General features: G+C 34.6%; 1 protein-coding gene across 1 annotated transcript; it reads right to left on the reverse strand.

Moving 5' to 3' along the window:
* Window positions 1-4,009: 4,009 nt before the first annotated feature.
* LOC107553367 (potassium voltage-gated channel subfamily H member 2-like) lies at window positions 4,010-21,693 on the reverse strand. The gene is made up of 4 exons (XM_016235574.1): window positions 21,582-21,693; window positions 4,750-4,980; window positions 4,324-4,390; window positions 4,010-4,130 (listed from the first exon to the last, which is right to left on the reverse strand). Exons 1-4 carry the CDS (start codon window positions 21,655-21,657, stop codon window positions 4,010-4,012), a joined length of 495 nt encoding a protein of 164 aa, XP_016091060.1. The 5' UTR covers window positions 21,658-21,693.
* Between the last annotated feature and the right edge of the window lie 899 nt (window positions 21,694-22,592).

A 22,592-nucleotide genomic window follows, 5' to 3' on the forward strand; every position in this document is an offset into this window, starting at 1 on the left:
ATCCCAAAATAGAATTTTGGAACAAATAAAATGGAATTTGGAAGAAAACAGCAACAAATTTCATAGGACCATACAAATGCCATTTCTTTTAAAATGTTAATAAATTGTTATTAAATAGTATATGTTTCATGACTTCTATTAATTAGAACATTCAAGTTTCTGTTAACTTAATAAATTGTTTGTAAATTATATTCATTAGGTTGTCGTTTCATGACTTCATTAATTAGACTTGCTTTTTGATTACTAAAAAATAATTTAATCATTAAAACAGAATAGAAAAGAAAAGGGGGAAAAAAAACAGTATTTGGGGGAAAAAAATGAAACAGACTTCGTAAAAAAAAAAAAAAAAAAAGTGATTTTATAGGGCCCTACATCAGAGCAGATAAAGCAGATTGAGAAGCCAGTGCACCATGGGAAATATTAGGTTGTGCCCTTTTTACCCCGGCTCTTTTCACACATTAGTCTTCCTCTTGTTTTCATGGGTAATGCACCCGAGTTGGGTTTAAAACTCAGAGTGATTGATTAAGTGCCAGTCAGATCAGCGATGGACAATAGAGAGTAGGAAAGGGCAATCCATCACGATGAAGGCTGATGCCAACGCACAGCACACCAGATAAATGGCTGCACGAAAACCAGGAAAGGGAAGAAGAAGAAGAAAAAAGAAAGTTTCCTCCTCCCGTTCCTCCTCTCCGCTCACGAGGGGAAAGATCGGAATCCCCGTTTCTGGAGCAGCACGGTTTTTCCACCTGAATTATGCATGAGTGAATCAAAGTGTGTGTGTCGTCATCAAGGCCTGATTCTAGATTCTGTGTGTGTGTGTGTGGGCGGATGCATATGTGAGTGTGTTTCAGATAGATGGCAGCTTTCATCGTTGAGTCAGTATCTAACAGAGGATAGAAACAAAACGTGAGACGCCGCTCTATGTCAGAAAAATCTGAGGAATTTGTGCGATACGGTAAGGTCACACACAATTTTTATTACATTTACTATCAGAAACCTATTGCCAAATTAGACAATTTAAGAACAATTAAATCAAAAATATATTTCATAATATAGTATTCCCGGGGGGAAAAAATAACGTTAACCATTCACATCTACTGTACCTTATAACGTGTTTAAACCCTGAAATATTTACTTGAAGTACCACCTGAGATATTAAGTTAATATTGCAATAATTTAGTATTTTTATAATTTATATTTCAATAATATTTCAGTTCTCTGATGTTGGTGAATGGTTGCATGATATGCAGGTAAACAAATAAAATATTTCACCTTTTTTTAATGACAGTTTTATATTGATAAAAAACATTTGGTTCAAGTATAATTTAAAAAACTGAACTGGTTCTGAATAAGACCAGATCTTAATTCCCAAAACTCACAGGAAACTGACAAACCATGGCAATACGTGACAAACTTTTATTAAAGTTACATGTAAAAAAAAAAAACACGTATGGAATCCTTAATGTCTTACAAACATGTTTACATCATCACTGAAATTACAAGAAAAAACTACTGACGTCTTTGTCAAACTCAAATCTCAAAATAAAATTACGTTGAATTTCATTAAAGCTCATGTAAAAACACTAAAATAGCAGCGGGTCATATGTGATCTACATCTACTTGGGAAAAAAGGCTGTTTGCTCCAAATTATAGATCCTGACTGGAATAAAAATCATTTTAAGCCATTCAGAGCAAATACATAATCAAGATATCAAGATGAGTATCAAGACATTAAAGTCAAACTAATATATCGATAAAAGGCTGAAAAGAGCTATAAAGAGCTATACACTCTCAAAGATATATTTTATCATCCAGCCATAAGGCTTGATAGACTAGTATCACATATCAGCCCACTTTAGTTAAAAAAAGAGAAACTTCTGCAATCAACTTTCTGATCATTTTAGAGCAGTTGGCTTCAGAATGACTTAAAATAATTTTAAATAATTATATTAAAATTATCTTACTTAAAATACATAAAATCAAGATGTAAACTAAAATCATATTTATTTATAAATATGTATTTTTCCTCCTAAAAGCTGTTGTTTTTACTGAAGAATATACAGTTCTTGAAATTTCTAGAATCAGAAAATAAAAAATACTACAAATAAATAATGTAAATAATGTAAATGTAATAAAAAAATAATGTAAAACAATGAATACTTTAAATAAATCAATGTTATTTTATTCAGTATAATCAACACCCCATTTCTGTAAATAAAAAAGTTTTAAAACATGTAGTTTCATCATATTTAAAGGTGAAATATATAAAAGAAAGTCAAATATTGTTCTTTAATGGCAGACTTTGTCAAACAGGTTGAGAAACATTAAATATGAGGTAAATAAATGAAATAATGTAAATACATAAATACTGCAAATAAATTAAATCATGTAAACAAATAAATAAATAAATAATTTAATTAATATGGTTAGGAATAAATACATTATTTTAATTGTACCTTATAACGTGTTTAAACCCTGAAATATTTACTTGAAGTACCACCTGAGATATTAAGTTAATATTGCAATAATTTAGTATTTTTATAATTTATATTTCAATAATATTTCAGTTCTCTGATGTTGGTGAATGGTTGCATGATATGCAGGTAAACAAATAAAATATTTCACCTTTTTTTAATGACAGTTTTATATTGATAAAAAACATTTGGTTCAAGTATAATTTAAAAAACTGAACTGGTTCTGAATAAGACCAGATCTTAATTCCCAAAACTCACAGGAAACTGACAAACCATGGCAATACGTGACAAACTTTTATTAAAGTTACATGTAAAAAAAAAAAACACGTATGGAATCCTTAATGTCTTACAAACATGTTTACATCATCACTGAAATTACAAGAAAAAACTACTGACGTCTTTGTCAAACTCAAATCTCAAAATAAAATTACGTTGAATTTCATTAAAGCTCATGTAAAAACACTAAAATAGCAGCGGGTCATATGTGATCTACATCTACTTGGGAAAAAAGGCTGTTTGCTCCAAATTATAGATCCTGACTGGAATAAAAATCATTTTAAGCCATTCAGAGCAAATACATAATCAAGATATCAAGATGAGTATCAAGACATTAAAGTCAAACTAATATATCGATAAAAGGCTGAAAAGAGCTATAAAGAGCTATACACTCTCAAAGATATATTTTATCATCCAGCCATAAGGCTTGATAGACTAGTATCACATATCAGCCCACTTTAGTTAAAAAAAGAGAAACTTCTGCAATCAACTTTCTGATCATTTTAGAGCAGTTGGCTTCAGAATGACTTAAAATAATTTTAAATAATTATATTAAAATTATCTTACTTAAAATACATAAAATCAAGATGTAAACTAAAATCATATTTATTTATAAATATGTATTTTTCCTCCTAAAAGCTGTTGTTTTTACTGAAGAATATACAGTTCTTGAAATTTCTAGAATCAGAAAATAAAAAATACTACAAATAAATAATGTAAATAATGTAAATGTAATAAAAAAATAATGTAAAACAATGAATACTTTAAATAAATCAATGTTATTTTATTCAGTATAATCAACACCCCATTTCTGTAAATAAAAAAGTTTTAAAACATGTAGTTTCATCATATTTAAAGGTGAAATATATAAAAGAAAGTCAAATATTGTTCTTTAATGGCAGACTTTGTCAAACAGGTTGAGAAACATTAAATATGAGGTAAATAAATGAAATCATGTAAATACATAAATACTGCAAATAAATTAAATCATGTAAACAAATAAATAAATAAATAATTTAATTAATATGGTTAGGAATAAATACATTATTTTAATTTTTTATTTAATTAATTTTTTTAATAAAAAATTCTGTTAACAAAAAGGTTTGTTAATAAAAAAAAATTGTTTTAAGTAGTTAGTTTCATCATAATTAAAGAAGATATACAGAGAAAAAATCAAATATTGCTTTGAGTAAAAAGGTTAAGAACCATTGCAGATGAGTCATTAGTAACCACTAAACTGTATTGCTTAACAAGGTATGCTAATGTCCTGTTCCAGCGCAGGTCAGGAGGGTGCAGGGTACGGGACGAACACCAAACAGACAGCCGAACACATAAACAGTGGAAACTATGATGGCTAGCGTGATGCTGTGCAGTCCACAGCTGCACAAGAACGTCAACCATCAGCTGAGAGCAAACATCTGCTGTCACGAACCTCAAGAGCAGACTCACAAAACCTGCACGTCATGTTTGCATGATTTCACTGCATCGCAGACACTAACCACTCACAATCCAGTTCAGCCAGGAGCTGATTTGCATAATCGCTTCAGTAAATAAGCACTAAAACAATACCGACATCATATAAACGACGCCACCTGCGGGCGTGGCGAATCCTCCCTTCAAATCTCTGTTCAGCGACTGATCTATGAAACATTTTTCAGAGGTATTTTATCAAACCAGAGTTGTTGAGCTAGAACAGTCGGAGGTAATCGCACAAGCAAAACAAACAAACCGCTTCAGATTCCCACTGAAGCCTTTTCAAGGTCCAGCAGGTCTTTAAGCAAAAGACTAAAGCAAAACTACAAACGTTTGATCATGCAGTTGTGTTCAAAACTACCAAGAGTTCCAACACTAAGCAAAACAGAACAACAGAAGGCCATCTGCCTTCACATGCTTTGCATTAAATCTGAGAAACACCATGCTAAAAAAAGCAATTGCTGTAGAAAGGTTCTAATGAAATGCCGGCGCGCTGTGGATTAATAAGCGGCTGCGTTCGTCCTACCGTCCTTCCTGTAGAGCGCTATCTCCACCTTCCTCTCTTCTGACCCCAGCAGCGCTTGTGCCATCTGCGCGATGGCCAGCCTCTTAGTGTGTGGGCCGTACAGGAAGTTGCAGGTGCAGGGCTTTTGCATGATTTCAGCCCTCGTGTAGCCGCACATGTGACAGAAGCCATCGTTACAGAAGATGATGGCGCAGTTCTCCACCCGCGCATTGGCTATGATGAATTTTCTACCTATAAGAGAGAGAAAACAACCTCTTTAGTATGTTAATAATCAGGGGGCATTTGGTGTTTGGTTTGCAAAATGTGCTTTCTTCAATTATGAAGTCAGGCCCACTTTGCAACTTTTTCATGCCATGCCATGCAAATCAAAATCAAATTCAAATTCAAATTCAAATTCAAATTCAAATTCAAATTTAAATTCAAAATCAAATCAAAATCCAAATAAAATAAAATAAAATAAAAATACAAAATTATTTATATACTATTAAATGTATTAGAAAATTAGGAAAGAAAGACATCATTGAATACTATTTTACAAAAATGTAAAATATATATTTTATTTATATAAAATTAAATTATGCGAAAATTAGGAAAAATCAAAAGATTAATAAATAAATAAAAAACATTGAAAATATCATTTTATAAAAATGTAAAAATATTTATATAAATGTATTTAGGAATTTATTTAGACATTTTTATTTATATAAATGTCATTAGGAAATTCACTTGGAATTTTTTTCAATATCATTTTATCAGAATTTTTTTTTCTTTATACCTTTTATATATACAGGGCTCTACAGATACTTTTCTTTTTAGGAGCGCTTGTGCTCCTAATTTAAAAAATGTAGGAGCACGGTCAAAAATTTAGGAGCACCTTCTAATCAGTAATCAAAAATTCTGATAAAAAAATTCACCTTCCCATTACGAGGTGATAGTTGACTCCTTAAAGTGATTTATAGGGAATTTTGCTTTTACCTTTGTAATGGCATTGTTCTAACTTTATTAAAAGTATGTCATCTTTTATGTCAAAATCAAATATATATATTTATAAGCTTTTTAACATGTCTAATTAAAACAAGTAGAATAAGAATAAGTTACCAATCAAATGAAATCAGTAGAGTTGGCACAGAAGAACACACAAGTGGCTTGTATGTGTATTTTCAGACGTTTAATGAGGCTCAGAGGTCGCATGAGTGATATTATTTCATAGTCGCACGCAGTAGTTTTCAGTCGCATGGTCGCACTGTAGAGCCCTGATATACGTTCTTTTCTCTGTTTTTTCATTAGTTTTTCCCTTTACAAAATACATGAATATAATGCACTATAGTAATACACAACAAAAAAACTATATAGAATAGAATAGAATAGCTGGACATTACATGCTTTACTGATTGGTTTGTGGTTTTCACCTCATTTTTACTGATGCTACAAATCATTTTTGCAACTTCAACAAAACCTCATCTGTGTTAGGCAGGTATATGACATAATCCTGGTGACAAATCAGCGGAATCTGCAACAATAATGTAAAAAACATCACAGAAAACCACATGTACAAGGTGTACAAATTACCTTTCCTCTACACAAATGCAAGCTTTTCATTCAGTGTCATCAGTCATAAACTACAGAACAGCTGCTGCTGGACTCGGGCTTCTGCTAAACCTCAAACACGAGACCGGACTGTAAAAGACACGTCACCTGCTGCACAAATGCACATTAACATACACGCTCCATCACCGGGACAAATACATGTACAGTCCGGGGACGGACACGCAGGGCTGACCTTCACACGACCGTCACACGGGAGCTCGTGCCAACTCACACAGAAGGTGTTTGAATCACTAGCTAAGAGCCACAGCAGTAAATCACTTCTGCTAAAACCACACAAGAGTCTTTAGAGTCTCGGCCGTCTCACTTTCCTAATGTTCTAGAGAGTTCTGCCATCTCTCACGGGACACAAACACTGCAAACAGTAACTGAGAGACAAAACCGGGAAACAGAGATGCTTCTCATGAGAAAGCGAAGTCAGTAAATCCATGGAGTTTAATTTCATTCAGCAAGAGTTACCGGCTGATTTACTTTGAGGATGTTTAGTGACGTGGAAGAGAAAGGAAAAAGATTCTGGGGGTGAATCTCACACAAACAATAAAAAAATATATTATTTTACTCTTGTTTTTTTTATTTTAACATGGTAAAAGAATCCTAGGATGAATCTTGCAAACACAAGAAAAAAATATTATTTTAATTATTTTCCTCTTGTTTCTCATTTTCACACAGTAAAAAAATTCTAGGGGGAATCTTGCAAAAACAATAAATAAAGTATGTTAATTATTTCCCTCTTGCTTATCTGGTTTCTATACAGTAAGAGATTCTAGGTTGAATCTTACAAAAACATGAAAAATATTATTTTAATTATTTTCATCCCATTTCTCTTTTTTATTTATTATACACAAAACACTAATACATTTTTTAATATTAAACATTTAAAGTGCATATTTAGGTATACTTTAGTTATAATGTTTAGTGGTGTGTCAAGCTAGTTTCTTCAATGATAATTTATCATGATGACCTTATCTGTAAGTGTGCAGACATTAAATGTTTCTCCCAAAAAAGGCACTGTAAATTGGTGATAAGAGCTTGTCAGATGCTTGTATTACGTGCTGAAATTACAGTCCGTAATGTATCAGATCTGGAGCGCAGCCATAAGCGCCTCACCTCAGCAGCCTGCCAGTGTCACGCTTAACTGGAACCCTCCCATATTAGTAATTTCCATCCCATATTTGGGTGTCCTCAGAAAAGCGTTAGTGATAAATCTTGTTCAAGGACTGTAAAGAGAGTCGCTCGGCCCTGGGTGCTCGCTTCAAAATTCACTCTCCGTCAGTAATGGACTTTTGTTGTTAATTTTTCACTGAGGCAAATCCATTCATCTCTGTATCGACTCTACAACCTAAAGTTACAGAGCAGAGTTATGATTACAGAGGTCATTTACATAAAGAAGACTTAAAGGGATGTTTAAAACAGTTTGATTCATTCTAAGTGTCAAAGAGGGTGAGAAAAGATCACGGGACACCTTGACTAATAAGTGGCCTTCAGAGAAAGTATATCTGCAAGGAAATGGCAACATATGCACTGCAACAGAACTGAGTTATAGTTTGGACAGTGTTTCCCCTGCCATTATATTGGGGGGGCGGCCAGCCCCTCCAAAGGCACCCCCCACCCCCCTTGAAGGTCAAGTTAATTTTATTTAAATATACAACAGAAGTCATTTAAAGTTACCTTTCCTATAGAACCTTTCCTTGTTCTTTTATTAAACAAACTAAATAGCCTTATGTTATTTATCTTATTTACACGACGGCATGTCATTTCTGTCTCTACGTTACATGGTCGCGCTCTCTGTTATCGCGCACAGCGGAGTTCCGCCCCGATGCGCACACACAAGTGAACACACTCCCACTCCCACTAGTATTTGTAAATATTAAGCCGCAAAACGACTATTTAAATATGAATTCTGCGTGTCTCTGTGTTAATGAATGGCGCAGATGCGTATGACGACTAATGGCGGGAATGTGGAGCTACAGGACCATGTATGACACTCAGGCAGCAGTATGTAGTGAAATGTTATTTGACTGTTATATGAGTTATTTTGGCCATAGTTTGATAGTTGCTTGACATTTTATCCATAAAAAGATCACAACAAACGAACAACAAACAAACTTAGGGCTGCACGATAAATCGCATGTGATTGTCATGCGCATCTCGTCAGTAAAGCCGGTTCTGTGATTAATAGTAAATCTCCATCACGTGTGTGACGAGAGGGGCGGGGCCGAGAGCCGTGGGAACGGAGCGAGGCCGGTGGAGTAATTGATAATGAGCGACACCTGTACCACTCACCGGTCTCGAGTCTCACGGAGGAGCTCCGGAAGGATACAAAGGAGGAGTGACAACAGTGAAAGACGAGAGAGTGAGCGACACCTGTACCACTCACCGGTCTCGAGTCTCACGGAGGAGCTCCGGAAGGATACAAAGGAGGAGTGACAACAGTGAAAGACGAGAGAGGACCAGGCCTGGAGTTTATTTTGTGTTTGTTTATTTTATTAAAGTTTTGTTGAAGCGTTCGCCGGTTCCCGCCTCCTTCTTCCTGATCTACGAACTACGTTACAACGTGCTTTCAGATGAAGCGGCATTTAATGCACAGAGCCGTAGATCACTGCTATATCGCGTTCATAATCGCAGATGAGTCACATTCGATCATGAACGCGATATTGCGTAGCTTGCCAGTGTAAGTGTTTTTATTAATGCCATTAATGTTTTTGTTAATACAGCGTATAGCACTAGTCAACTAAATGAATGTAACATGGCAAAGATGAATGCACTTTTGGAAGTTGAATATAAGGGAAATTTCATTTTGGAATTTCTTTGGTTTAATGTTATATTGTTGTTCATGTATGTTCATGATGAAATTTCCTTTTATTGTTGTAATTAATTTATAGCATTAACAAGATTACCTGTTGAATTCATTTTTGGAGCAATGACTGATTCAATGTATTTCAGTCCAGTGCCTGCATATAAGATTAGTATTGACCAAGTTCAGAGGCTGTCATATGTGGATTAACTTACTATGTTGTGTATTTTTAACAGTTTCAATATGAAAAATAACTTTTATATTGATTCATTGGATTTATTGCATTTTGAAGAAAAAAAAGTGTCATGGTTTTATTGCATTTTGGGGAAAAAAATAATACAATTTTAAAATAAATATTTGAAAATTTAAATATGTATTTTAATTTTTAATGTTATTATAACCTAAAGATGCTACGTGAAAGTTTGAAACAGAAAATAGTGGTTTTCATCTTGCCACTTTCTTGGTAAAGAAAACACATTTTTACTCAAATTAATCCAAATGGATTTATAGCATTTTGGAACCAAACTCTTCAAATATTCAATTAATGTTAATTTAAACTGTTAGTAAAAAACTGTAATCTTAAATTTTATTAAAAGTATAAAGTTTATAAATAAAGTACATCCACAGCTAAAATTAGATCGTAAATGCTGATCACTTTTAGTTTTATTTTAAATAAACCTTTAATGTTAATTAAAATTGTATTTGTAAATAAAAAACTGTAAACATAGGTTTTATTAAAAGTACAAAAGTACACCTACAGTTGAAATTAGATTGTAAATTTTATTCACTTTTGGTTCAACATTAATTTAAATATTGCATTAAAATGTAATTATTAATTTAAATATTGTTCATTTAAATGTAATTTAAATTTTATTAAATGTATAAAGTTTATAAATAAAATACACACAGCTGAAATTAGAACATAACAATAATCACTGATGGTTTAATTTTTACTAAATATTAGATTAATTTTAATTTAACTTGTGGGTAAAGAAAAAACTGTAATATAAAATTTTATTAAAAGTATACAGTTTACAAATAAAATACAGCTGAAATTAGAAAGTAAATATTAATCACTTTTGGTTAAATTTTTCCAAATATTCAATGTTAATTAAAATTTTGTCTGTAATTTATAAATAAAATACAGCTACAGCTGAAATTACACAAATTATCTAAAATGATCCATTTGGGCTGACCTGCAGATAACTAACTGTGCGGGAGAAAAAGAAACCTAACGAAGAATAAAATGATACCTGCTAAGCACTAATAATTGAACGTGTAAACATATGGCACCATAAATGACACGTCTATCTGGTTGTACTGAAGGGAAATCTTTAAGCGGCTGCAGTGGTGGCCGTTAGGAGATTAGTAACGCAGCGGCGCAGTATTGACACGCTCTTCCAGGCAACAGTAAAAACAATCACAACAGAAGCTGCTTGTGTTCCTGACGGCCTTTAGCAGCTGCTCCACACTGAGACACAACACACACGCTGTCTCTGTCCAGCTCTCAGTCCATCTGTCTCCCTCAAATGAGAACATTTACCGCCATTAATTTTTCTTATTGGCCTTGGCGAGGGTTAAAATTGGAGGCTGGGTGAATGTAAACGGATGGGAAACACAGAGGCCATAACCTTACGAAACTCCTGGGGAGACATTAGCATTGCGGTAAACAAAAAAAATCGACATGTGCGGTTCATGAACAACAGAAGCTGCTTGTGTTCCTGACGGCCTTTAGCAGCTGCTCCACACTGAGACACAACACACAACACACACGCTGTCTCTGTCCAGCTCTCAGTCCATCTGTCTCCCTCAAATGAGAACATTTACCGCCATTAATTTTTCTTATTGGCCTTGGCGAGGGTTAAAATTGGAGGCTGGGTGAATGTAAACGGATGGGAAACACAGAGGCCATAACCTTACGAAACTCCTGGGGATACATTAGCATTGCGGTAAACAAAAAAAATCGACATGTGCGGTTCATGAACCATTCAACTCAATATATCCAGCAGATCAAGCTGTGCCGGAACATAGAGGACAGACTGAGACGAGATAGACGTTTAAAATGAGCAAGAGATGCTATATTACTGACAAATACTGTACATAATGTGAACAATTTCTCTCCATTTGCACAAAATTCTGTAGATTTTATCCGGAACAGTCAGTTTGGATAACAAATGCGTCTCATCCATCTAACTTCCTCCTGAGAGGAACCAGAACCTCCGTTTCCATCCATCGGCGTTTGTAGTTGTGTTATTCGACCGGTAAATGCATTTAAGTCAGTAAACGAAAACAATATTAACTTGTTTAACTGCACACTTGGTTTGATGGCGATAAATAACAATAATCACTATCGGCCGATAATCATATTTTACGAATCGCAATTTGATGACGTCAATGCGTGGGGACATAAATGATCTGGCGCCGCAGTCATGTCATCGCCGGTGTGGAAATGTTATGACGTTTCGAGAAACAATAAAAATTTGCTGTTTGTCATGTATGTTTTGCATGATGATATGATGAATAGATGGTTAATTTTTAACAGCAGATTCAGTGACGTTAGAGCTGATCTGCGCCTCACTGCATGCGTCTGCGGCGCGTTACGGCTCCACGGCCACCGGAGCTGATCGCGGACACTCTAGTCAGTGCTTGTGTTTATCAGCCAGCCGCAGCACGTTTCTGAAGTGGCTCTCCGCGCTGCTTGGTTAAAAATAGTCTTTTGTGAGTTGTCACAGTGTGGAGGACGGAACAAAAACAGAGGTTTCCCCAGTAACAGCTGTACACAAAGCTGCTTTATCAGGCATATAACATGCAAGATGAAATGAAAATTACATCGAAAATGTTCTAAAGATAGTCTTCCTTCAGAAATACAGTGATATAAAAACACCCGCGCCTTGTTTCGATTTTTAAATGTGCAGTACGTGCTCATGTTTATTCAACGAAGCCTTTTGGAAAATCCGTCAGTTTTGATATTGTGGCGAGCGCCACAAATAAATAAATGTATGGGAAACACATCCCACAGCACAACCACCTGAGCCCAACTTCAGTCTACTCATCACCTTAACTTTAACTGCGTTTGTAGCTGGTGCTATAGCCAGACTGATAAACAAACACAGACCAGAAGTTAACTTTGGGCCAAGCGCGTGCACCCGATTAAACCGTCTATATAAAGCTTGAAGCATCAGAATCGACATCGGTATCGGCCGATCACCATGACAAGAATTCAGTACTCAGTATCGGCTGCAAAATTCCTGATCGGAAGATCCCTAATAATCACCCTAATGGAGAACCACGTGACCAGAAAGGCTGGAAATGGAATGTTTGCCAAATAATATGAATATTATGTGAGTTAAGTAAAATATTAAATAAACAATTATATATGTAAATACATAAGTTAAAACAAATATAAATACATTATGTAAAAAAATTCTACATGAACATTATGTAAAAATGTACTGTAAAATATTTGTAAAAACTTAAATATGTAGATATGTTAATATTTACAATATGTAAATTTAAATATTAAAATGTATGTAAATAATTTTATAATATTTTGCATTATGTACATATTAACTTAATATATAAATATATGTCGATATGTACAGTATGTAAATTATTTTAAAAATAAATGTTTATTAACTTATTAGTGCTGTCAAACAATTAATCGCATCCAAAATAAAAGTTTTTGTTTACATAATATATGTGTGTTCTGTGTATATTTATTATATATATATATATATATATATATAAATACACACACAAACACTATATTTCTATTCATATAATTTATATTATAAATACATTTTTAATATATAAAAATAACATTTTTTCTGAAATATATACATGTATGTGTGTGTATTTATATAAATAAATAAACACAGTACACATACATATATTATGTAAACAAAAACGTTTTATTTTGTATTTCCATTTTTAATACTTTATTTTACATATTTTCCGTATCTTATGTTATATTTTTATACATTCTAAAATGTTATTACATTATTATGTACAGTATGTAAATTATGTCAAATTAAATATATTTATATTAACTTACAATGTACTCACAAGTATTTTTTATTATTTTTATGTATTATTTAAGAGTACAGAATTTACAGTGCATTAACAATGTATACATATTTTTTAAATATGTATTTATTCATTTATTCAAGTTAATATGTCTATTATGTAAAATCATTAATATAAAAATATATGTGTAAATATTTTTGAAATTATTTCTAGAAATGATTCTAAACTGAATCTATAAACATTTGCACATTTTCCTCCCAAACACAGTGGATAGCAACGACTACTACTCTCATATTGGGAGCTGAAAGCACCAACAAATCAGCCAAAAAACGAACACACAAAAGGGCAATGGATTAGTAAAGCTGTAAATGCTCCAGCTTTGTGGAAATATGCTGACCTTTCTGTGGTGATTTAGATGCTAAATTCTGATTAGATAAGCCACGTTCAAAGCTGCCAAGATAAATATTGAAACAACTACTGATTAGCCATACAAATACATTTAGTGTGCTACAAAGTATTGCACAGGAAAATAAAAAAAGACAACCAACAAGAAAGCAAGTGAATCACCCACAAATCTAAGAATCAACTTCCCTGGACAGCGGACTGATGAGAAACTTCAGCCAACAGAGAGAGGAAGCAACAGGAAGTGATTGACTCTACCGCTGATACTGACAGTGAGAAATAAATCAAACCCCAGCCTCCTCCAGCGCCTCTCTTCCCCTCAGTTGGAGTCGTGTCAACTGCATTTATCCTTTAAGTGCTTTTACATGATGGATGTTAGCACCTTCAAAAGAGCGTCAGATAAAGGCCAGAAGCAAACGCTGGAGTCTTGAGTAAATGACAGACGCTTCACGGGTCAGAAGGGAGATTTTTAAAGGTGAGAGTTTCTGTGTGTAATACAGAGGTGACGTTTGCTCACAGAGATGCTACTTTCACTGCGGCGAATAAAATCTCTCCGCTGTGGATGCTTTTAGCTAGGGCTTTCACATTGAGCAGCATTAACTACACAGAGCCGTTGTTCACTGACGAGTTGCGCAAAAAATCACGCAAATATGAACGTGGTTTGGCGCAGCTCGTCAGTGAACAACGGCTCTGTGTAGTTAATGCTGCTCAATGTGAAAGCCCGCAGGTGATGGAGATTTACCGCTGATTACAGAACCGGCTTTACTGATAAGATGCGCATTAAATATCGCATGCGATTTATCGTGCAGCCCTACTTTTAGCATTTGCGTAAGTTTTAGATGCTCTTTTTTGTTTTTCTGATGAGAGTTAACCCATGTCTGCGGGTAACTGAAGTTGCTGAAAATTCTGCCAAACTTTTCCATCTGTAAATGTTTTCAGGTGAATAAAGATGTTTTACAAGCACACAACCCAACAAAGAGATTTTAACAATATGCTAGATAATCTGGCATGTGGATTTCCGGGTTTATAGAAATGTCATCTCAGTTTAAACACTGTTTAAATTGAGATCGTTTCAAATCCAAAAACATGTAGATAAAGGGAGCAATTTGCACAGAATGTGTTTGTATGATAATGAATTTGACAAAAAAAAGTAATAAACTTAAAAATATATATATATTTTATTTACTTAAAAATGTATTTGGTTTAAAAAGAAATAATTTAACAACAAATATATTTTATAAATGTACTTAAAAATGATAAATAATAAATTACATTCTTACAAAAAAAATAATGCACAAAAAGTAAATTCATTTCATTTTTCTTTTTTAAATAAAAAATAAATTGTTTTAAATGAAAAATAAATTGAGTTTGATTTAAAATGAGAGCATGTAAACTGTTACTTTAAAAACAAAAAACAAAAATTTACTTAAAAGTAAAAATGTATTTGACTAAAAAAAGCAATGGAAACTTAATTAAAAGACCTAAATTATGTGTGCATGTAAATGAATGCATCATGAGATATTAATCACTGGCACCTGTCATGCTACAACATACTACTTGCTATTTTATTTTTATTTGTTTAATTTTTAATTATGCATAGGACATGGAATATGACAACTAAAAAGACAAAAGAGAAAAACCACTGTTATTTTTACTGTGACTGCAAATCTGAAGCTCATTTTTCAATCTAAACTGTGGCGGAGGCTGGGTTTTAATTGTTTGGATATCTAATCTAGTGATCTGCACACTGTGGAAACACTACTGATGGAAAAATGGTCATTATCGGGCCAATCCAGCAGGTGTTTGGGTTCCTCCTCAGACCAACAGAAGAAGACAGAACTTCAATAAGTGTCCTGAAAAAAGAGCGAACTTCTGAAGAAACCACAGAGGAATAAAAGTAGTTCTGCAAAAACAGCCTTAATCTTGAGATTAGAATGTGGGATCCTCATCGTCTCATTGTCTGACATTAGCAGGCTGAACAAGTGCCGGTTTTAGCAGCAGACGGTATACTTCAGTGAAACAGCCACAGGCGCTCCGAAGAAAGGCAGAGTGGGCTGGATAAGAGGAACTTTAAGATAAGTGTGTGCGTGTTTGTGTCAAGCCTATATACAGAACGAACAAACACTGCAACCAAAATAAGATGCATCACTGAGGAAGGAGAGACAAATTGACTGAGGGAAACCGAGAAAGAATTAATGAATCAGAGAAAACACCCTTGATGCATTATAATTAACATCTCTTGAGTTCTCAGCTGTCTCTTTATAGGAGGTTTAAACCGATCTCCACCACCTTTGAGTCAAGGGCTAATAAAAGCCAAAGCACAATCAGTCAAGGCTTTAAAGGAACAGATCACTCAAAAAGATTGTCAAGCTGAACTCTGATGTCAGCATGACTGACAGAATCAAATAGTTATAATAGTTTAAAGGTTAGTTTCACAAATATGAACTGGTGCTTTAAAGAACCTAAAACACTGTCCTGAACACATCTAAAGAATGATGCCAATCTATATATAACTATATAGTTAACTCAATAATTCAAGATAAAGAGAGGCAGGCAGATAGATAGATGTTATTATTTAATCAAATATATTAATATATCTTAATATTAGATTTTGTTGAATTTTACACTAGATAAATATTAACATTACATATGTGTGTATTAAATACATATTAATATATTATGTATTAAGTTCTTTTACACATTTTGCATATCATTCAAAGTCTTGACAGATTGTAATGTTTTTCTCGCATGAGGTGCATCAGAGTCACTAACAAACACTGAGAAAGAAAGGCACATTTAAATGGATGAAAGTGAGCTCATCTTGGTCTTTTATCTGTGAGGAAAGAACAAGCCGTGTCTCCTGAGAAAAAGAGAACAATGCATTTAGCTATGAGCAGTACCTGAAAGACGATGGCAAAGGAAACAGCAAATCCTCTTTGTGTGGCTTTAACAAGGAGGAAAGCAAATCTAGTTAATTGCACGTGTGTGTTTGAGGGTTTTACACAGGTGTTAGTGCGCTCTTTCTCCTGCCAGCTTGTCTTAGATGCAAACTTGAGCCTGTTAGAGACTGTTAAACACAAGCTCACACCAATACAACAGCCATATGTGCATGCATATGCATATACATATGCAAAACAGCATGCATGCAAGCTGAGCAAAAGAGCAGATACAATCACCAAGATCTTATACGCAACCAAACTCCTCATCTTGACTTGTTTGCAACACTTCCTGCTCTGTAATTTAAACCTTACACCATGTTTCTTTATCGCTCTGACATGTAAATAATGTAACGCTGTCCAGCACACTAATATCAGTGCAAATACATCAACTGCAGTACAGTGAAATCTCTACAAACTAATGCTTGGTGTAGGAGTTTGCGGATTAGAGAACAGGAGCGACAGAGGCAGAAAGACATAAGAAAAGGTAGAATGGACACCTGTACAACGGTGAAATTTAATCACACCAACTCCTCTGACAGCATGCCGATAAGACTGTGATCTCACCCACTCTCCATTACAGCGAGAGAGAGAGAGAGAGATGGCATAGCAACCACTCTGCATCCCAGAATACTGTCAGAAGTAGACCATGACAACTCAACAGCGATGTGACAGCGAAGCAGGCGATGGAAAAATACAACTTTATATAGAAAACTATAAATACCCACACCTTAATGCTGAACAAAGTTCAGTGCGGTGGGGAAATGTGCATCTCAAACTCTCCTCTGATGCTTCTGTCCTCTTTATGATACGGTATTAAAACTACAATGAGGTGAGAGAAAGAACAGAAGAAAGTAGAAAGAAACTGTTCATGAAAAGTTGGGAGAATGGAATGGGTCTAGATCAGGGACGGCATCTGGCGGCCCCCTGGATCATATTAGACTCGGATGATCAATTTTAAAACATTTGAAAAGCAAGTCACGTAAAGATTGCTTTCAGTTTATGATGTATGATGTAGAGTTGCACTAGCCTCAAATATCAAAGGTAAAATTCATAGTCAACAAAAGCTTTTCGCTAAATGCATGACAGAAATGTTTGCACTGGACTATGTTCTTATTAGGGTTTCCGCGGGTCCTTAAAACGTCTTCAGTTAAATTGTTTACATTTAAGGCCATGCAAACTCTTAAATGGTACAAAAAGTCTAAATTATAAGAGGTCTTTGAGGACGGAAAAACAAGATTTGCTATATGGTTTAATATGACGATTAAACTTCAAAAGGCTACGATTTCACTGAATAAACTTGAGCGCTGCACGTCAGCTTTGTGCACTGCGGTTACGGGGAAACCACTATATGTCTGCAGTTCCAAAAGTGACACCTGCTGGCAGAAAACGAATGTGCTTTTTCAATAAGCCCATCTGCTATTTTTGCTACATATTTTTAAATGTGAACCAGTGGATCGACAAAAAGCGAATGCATTATAAAAATCTAAACAATTAAGACACTAAGATATATTTATACTTAATTTAATATAATAATTAATCGATAATAATTGTTTAAATTAATATAATAATTGATACTTTTGACTCATCCCTTTTCTTAAAAATTGTTTAAAGGCTGAAATGTGAAGTGCAGATCTTAAAAAGGTCTTTAAAGGTCTTAAATTTGATTTTAGAAATCCTGCAGATACCAGATTATTATATGGTACCATTTGGAATAACTTTTTAACTGTCCTTTTAGGTTGTTTTGAGACTGTTCTGTTGGCTACGAATAAAAAAAAGGACCTCTGTATATTTGTTTGTTGCAAATTTACAGACAATGCAATTGAAATGTTTACATTATTAGGTAATATTTCTGTCCACTGACAAAGTTTTCCATCTGAATTAGCATAACTGCACACGTTTTATACTTAATAAAATCTTTAAAAACAAATGACATTAGTTATACTTTCATTTCCTTCAATAAAAAGGAAATTTAGTAAAACGGTTTAAAAGGTGTGTGGACGTGGATTAGTAATCTGGCCCCTTGGTATAAAGGAGAAAAAATGCTGGCCCTCGTCACTTTCAAAGTTGCCCATCCCTGGTCTAGATAGATAGATAGTTATATATTTATATTAAATACATAATAATTTTAATATGTTTTATATTTATACATTCAATTATAGACGACAGGCGAATGGATGGATGGATGGATGGATGGAACAATAAACAACAGACAGACAATGGATAGATAGACAATAGATGGATGAATTGCAATAGAAGGAGAAGGAGTTCTCTCTCGGGACTCTGTCTCTCTGGCAGTGTCTTCAGCAGTTGCCACAGTGATGCTCGTGTTGCTGTTGTTCTCTGTTGGTCTCACGGCTCTGTGAATGCGTGCTTGGTTCTGACCTCACGCTTCAGAGACACTGGGCCACAAATATCACCTAAAAACTGGCATATCAGCCACAAATGCACTTGTGAGACACACGCATGGGTCGCTTTTATTTTTGGGTTATTGTTTTGTTGCAGCAATTGTTCTCATCTGACATTTCATCTCATCTACCGAACACCGGAGAGAAAATGTACGAGTTTTTAATATTCGGCTGAGATATCAAAATTGTGTTTGCTCACAATGGGAAGCACACAGTGTTCTTTTTGAACCGGTCTAGTGTGAGATTTCAAGGCTAGAAAAACAGATCCAAGCCATCTGGAGAGAAACACTGAAGGAGAAACACTAGCGGCTTCTGGTCAGTGCGATGACCACGTGTGATGAAATGCACTTTTGAAGGACTCTTACTCTTCAATACCTCCAAAGCACTTCTCAAAAGCTTGCGATGGGTTTTGATGGAAGGAAATAAATTATTTAAAGCAGCCGAGGGAGAGACGCGGCATTTTGAAGAAGGAAGGGTAGTGGTAAGGTTAAGATGGAAAGTGAAAACATATTGATTTCTGTCACTTCTGACCAAATGATGCAAACCAGACTTGATTTATAGCAATTCAGAACTGTTTCCAATAATTTGGGTCTTCATTATGAACATTGAATATTAAACAGCAATGAAGATCATTTATCATATGTGACCCTGGATCACAAAAGCAGTCTTAAGTAGCACATGTATATATGTAGCAACAGCCAACAATACATTGTATGGGTCAAAATTATACATTTTTCTTTTATGTCAAAAATCATTAGGATATCAAGTAAAGATCATGTTCCATGAAGATATTTTGTAAATATATATATTATAATATCCTAATATTGTCCGATCCTAACAAACCATACATCAATGGAAAGCTAATTTATTCAACTTTGAGGTGAAATCTCAATTTGTTATCAGTGTTATCATTTGACACTGAAGCTATGATACACCTATCAACATAACAACATAAATGCTATTTAAAATGCTATAAATAAATGCTCAGAAAAAGCGCACGTCAGACCAGCGTGCGAATGAAACATTTAACCGGCAAGGCTTTAAAGCAGATGCAAATAATGTACTTTTGTGACAGCGAATAAGTACAGTGTCCTGTGAGAGTAAGTCTACCGCTGAGTTAACGCTGATGTGAATGCATGTGGCGTTGTACAGTATATTGAGATGGAGGCGCCAGAACTGCAACTGATAGAATATGCACTGTAGCACCATACTACGATATTTCTTCAAGAGCAGATCGTGGAGACAATTTTATCGTCCACGATCAAAAATCGTCATATCGCACACCCTTACTCAGAATTATGGATTGACATTTACAGTCCACTATTACTGACAAGGACATCTAACTAAAGACAGTCTTCATTATCTAAGCAGTTTAAATGTTCGAGATAATCAATGGAAGACGGTCCGAAGAAACCTTTGGTATTCCATAGGAAAAATGAGAAAGATGGAAATGAAGACTGATCGGCTCGTTGAAAGCCAGTTCGATTTTGGAGGACGCTTGAGTAAGAAGATTCGCATCTGAGACTCATTGCATGAATCTCCATACCTGTTAGACCAGCGAATGCATCAGGATAATAGACGCTAATTAAAGTTTTAGAACTCAAAATCACGTGCAAGGGTAACAGCACAAGCTATTTCAACTCTAAACTACATCAGTTTAGATGCATTTATCTCATCAGACCTAAAATAACATCGCATGAGACTCGCATGAATTAATAGGATAGTCACCAATGGATGAAAAACTGAAGTATCTGTAAGTTATTCAAGTAGCGAGGGAAATAAAATTAAAATTGAAAAATATATTTTAAGGACTATATCAGCACCAAACATGTCTAAATAAAGGATGATGTACAGCCTGATACAGAAACTCTCTGGTCCTGACTCTATATGATCAATAACATACATATATTTCATAATATTTGTGAGCCTGCAGCACAAAAGCAGTGTTAAGTCGCTGGGGGATATTTGTAGCAATAGCCAACAATACATTGTATGGGTCACAATTATACATTTTTCTTTTATGCCAAAAATCATTCGGATATTAAGTAAAGATCATGTCCCATGAAGATATTCTGTAAATTTCCGACTGTAAATATATCAAAACTTAATGTTTGATTAGTAATATGCATTGCTAAGAACTTCATTTGAACAACTTTAAAGATGATTTTCTCAATATTTAGATTTTTTTGCACCCTCAGATTCCAGATATTCATATAGTTGTATCTCAGCCAAATATTGTCCGATCCTAACAAACCATACATCACTGGAAAGATTATTTATTCAGCTTTCAGGTGACACTGAATCTATGATACACCTGTTTACACATTAGCAAGTCTCATGAAAAAACGTACTGTGGTGATACCATGTTCCGTCGATATATAACATGATACTGAGTGTTATATATTATGTTACCATGGTATTCTCCAAGGTATTTGCAAGAATACCACACTGTAAAGAGCAGTAACGTGTAGTTGTCATGTTAATGTGTGATTTTCTACTTGATCTGACAGGGAGTAATCTAATACAATATTTCTGACAGGAATAAACCGTTACCTGAAAAGCGCGGTACAGCCACGGCGGCACAAGTCCAAACAAAAACAAAAACAAACAACATAGTAGGCTATACTGTAAGTATAATACTGTAAATAAACACAAACTTACTTTGACTTTCGAATTTCCTGATGATTGTGTCGAGGAAAGTGTTTTGCGGCGCGACGTGCCCCCGTCGAACCGGCATCCTCCCGCGCGCAGGAGTGTCTCGAGCTCAAGCTGACCTTCCCGCCACTCTCTTCGCGCCCTGGGCACGCGAGGCTCCGCACAGCGACGACTTCATCAGCAGCAGCGCTCAACGCTCACTTATCCAAACAGCAGCTTCCGGTTTCCAAACGCGAGTGGGGGATTGTTTACATGTGGGATGCTGAACTCTGTGGTAACGTACCCTAATTTTGACCATAGTTGAGTCCTCCTCGGGTATCCCTTGCGCTCTTCTCAGTTTTTATTCGGTGGAGAAAAAAGCGCTTCGAAGAAAAGAGATGCGATTCGACGCGGAATGAGCAATGAATACGTTGTTAGGTGGTAAGAATTTAACATTTTACTTGGAAATGGCTACAGAATAGATTGAGCACATTTAGAAATAAATAATATCTGAAAAGATCTGATGTAAGAAGGTTTATATAAAATAAAGTTTTAAATATCAAACCAGTGTGTTTAATAAATCTATCCACTTAAGGGAAAACAGCTGTTCATGACACCTTTTTATGATACAAAAAATTGCTACAAACATTTATTAAAGAAATAATTTGTGAAAGAAGATTTTCTTTGGCAATAATAATAATTAATTTCTTTATAATCAACAGAGCTAGTATAATAAAGAGCATTTCATTAAAATGCAAACAGTAAAGCCTGAAAAAAGTAATAAATCATAACATAATTTAAAGGCTGTACAGAATGTAGATCTCGTAGAGCTTTAGGAAATATTAAATAGAAAAGATTCGGTCATATAATGACAAGCTACATGAAGAACTCTGGACAAATACGAGGACGCAGCATCTGTCCATTCAGAAGTGGCCATTCAGCGTCTCGACAGGTCTCCGCCTGCGGAAAGTGGAAAAGCAGATGAACAAATCGGTGAATTTGGCAGCTCTGGGAGTATTTAACCTGGAATCTTGATTC

This window comes from Sinocyclocheilus grahami, unplaced genomic scaffold (genome assembly GCF_001515645.1).
Source record: "Sinocyclocheilus grahami isolate Dianchi unplaced genomic scaffold, SAMN03320097.WGS_v1.1 scaffold472.1, whole genome shotgun sequence".
NCBI lineage: Eukaryota > Metazoa > Chordata > Actinopteri > Cypriniformes > Cyprinidae > Sinocyclocheilus > Sinocyclocheilus grahami.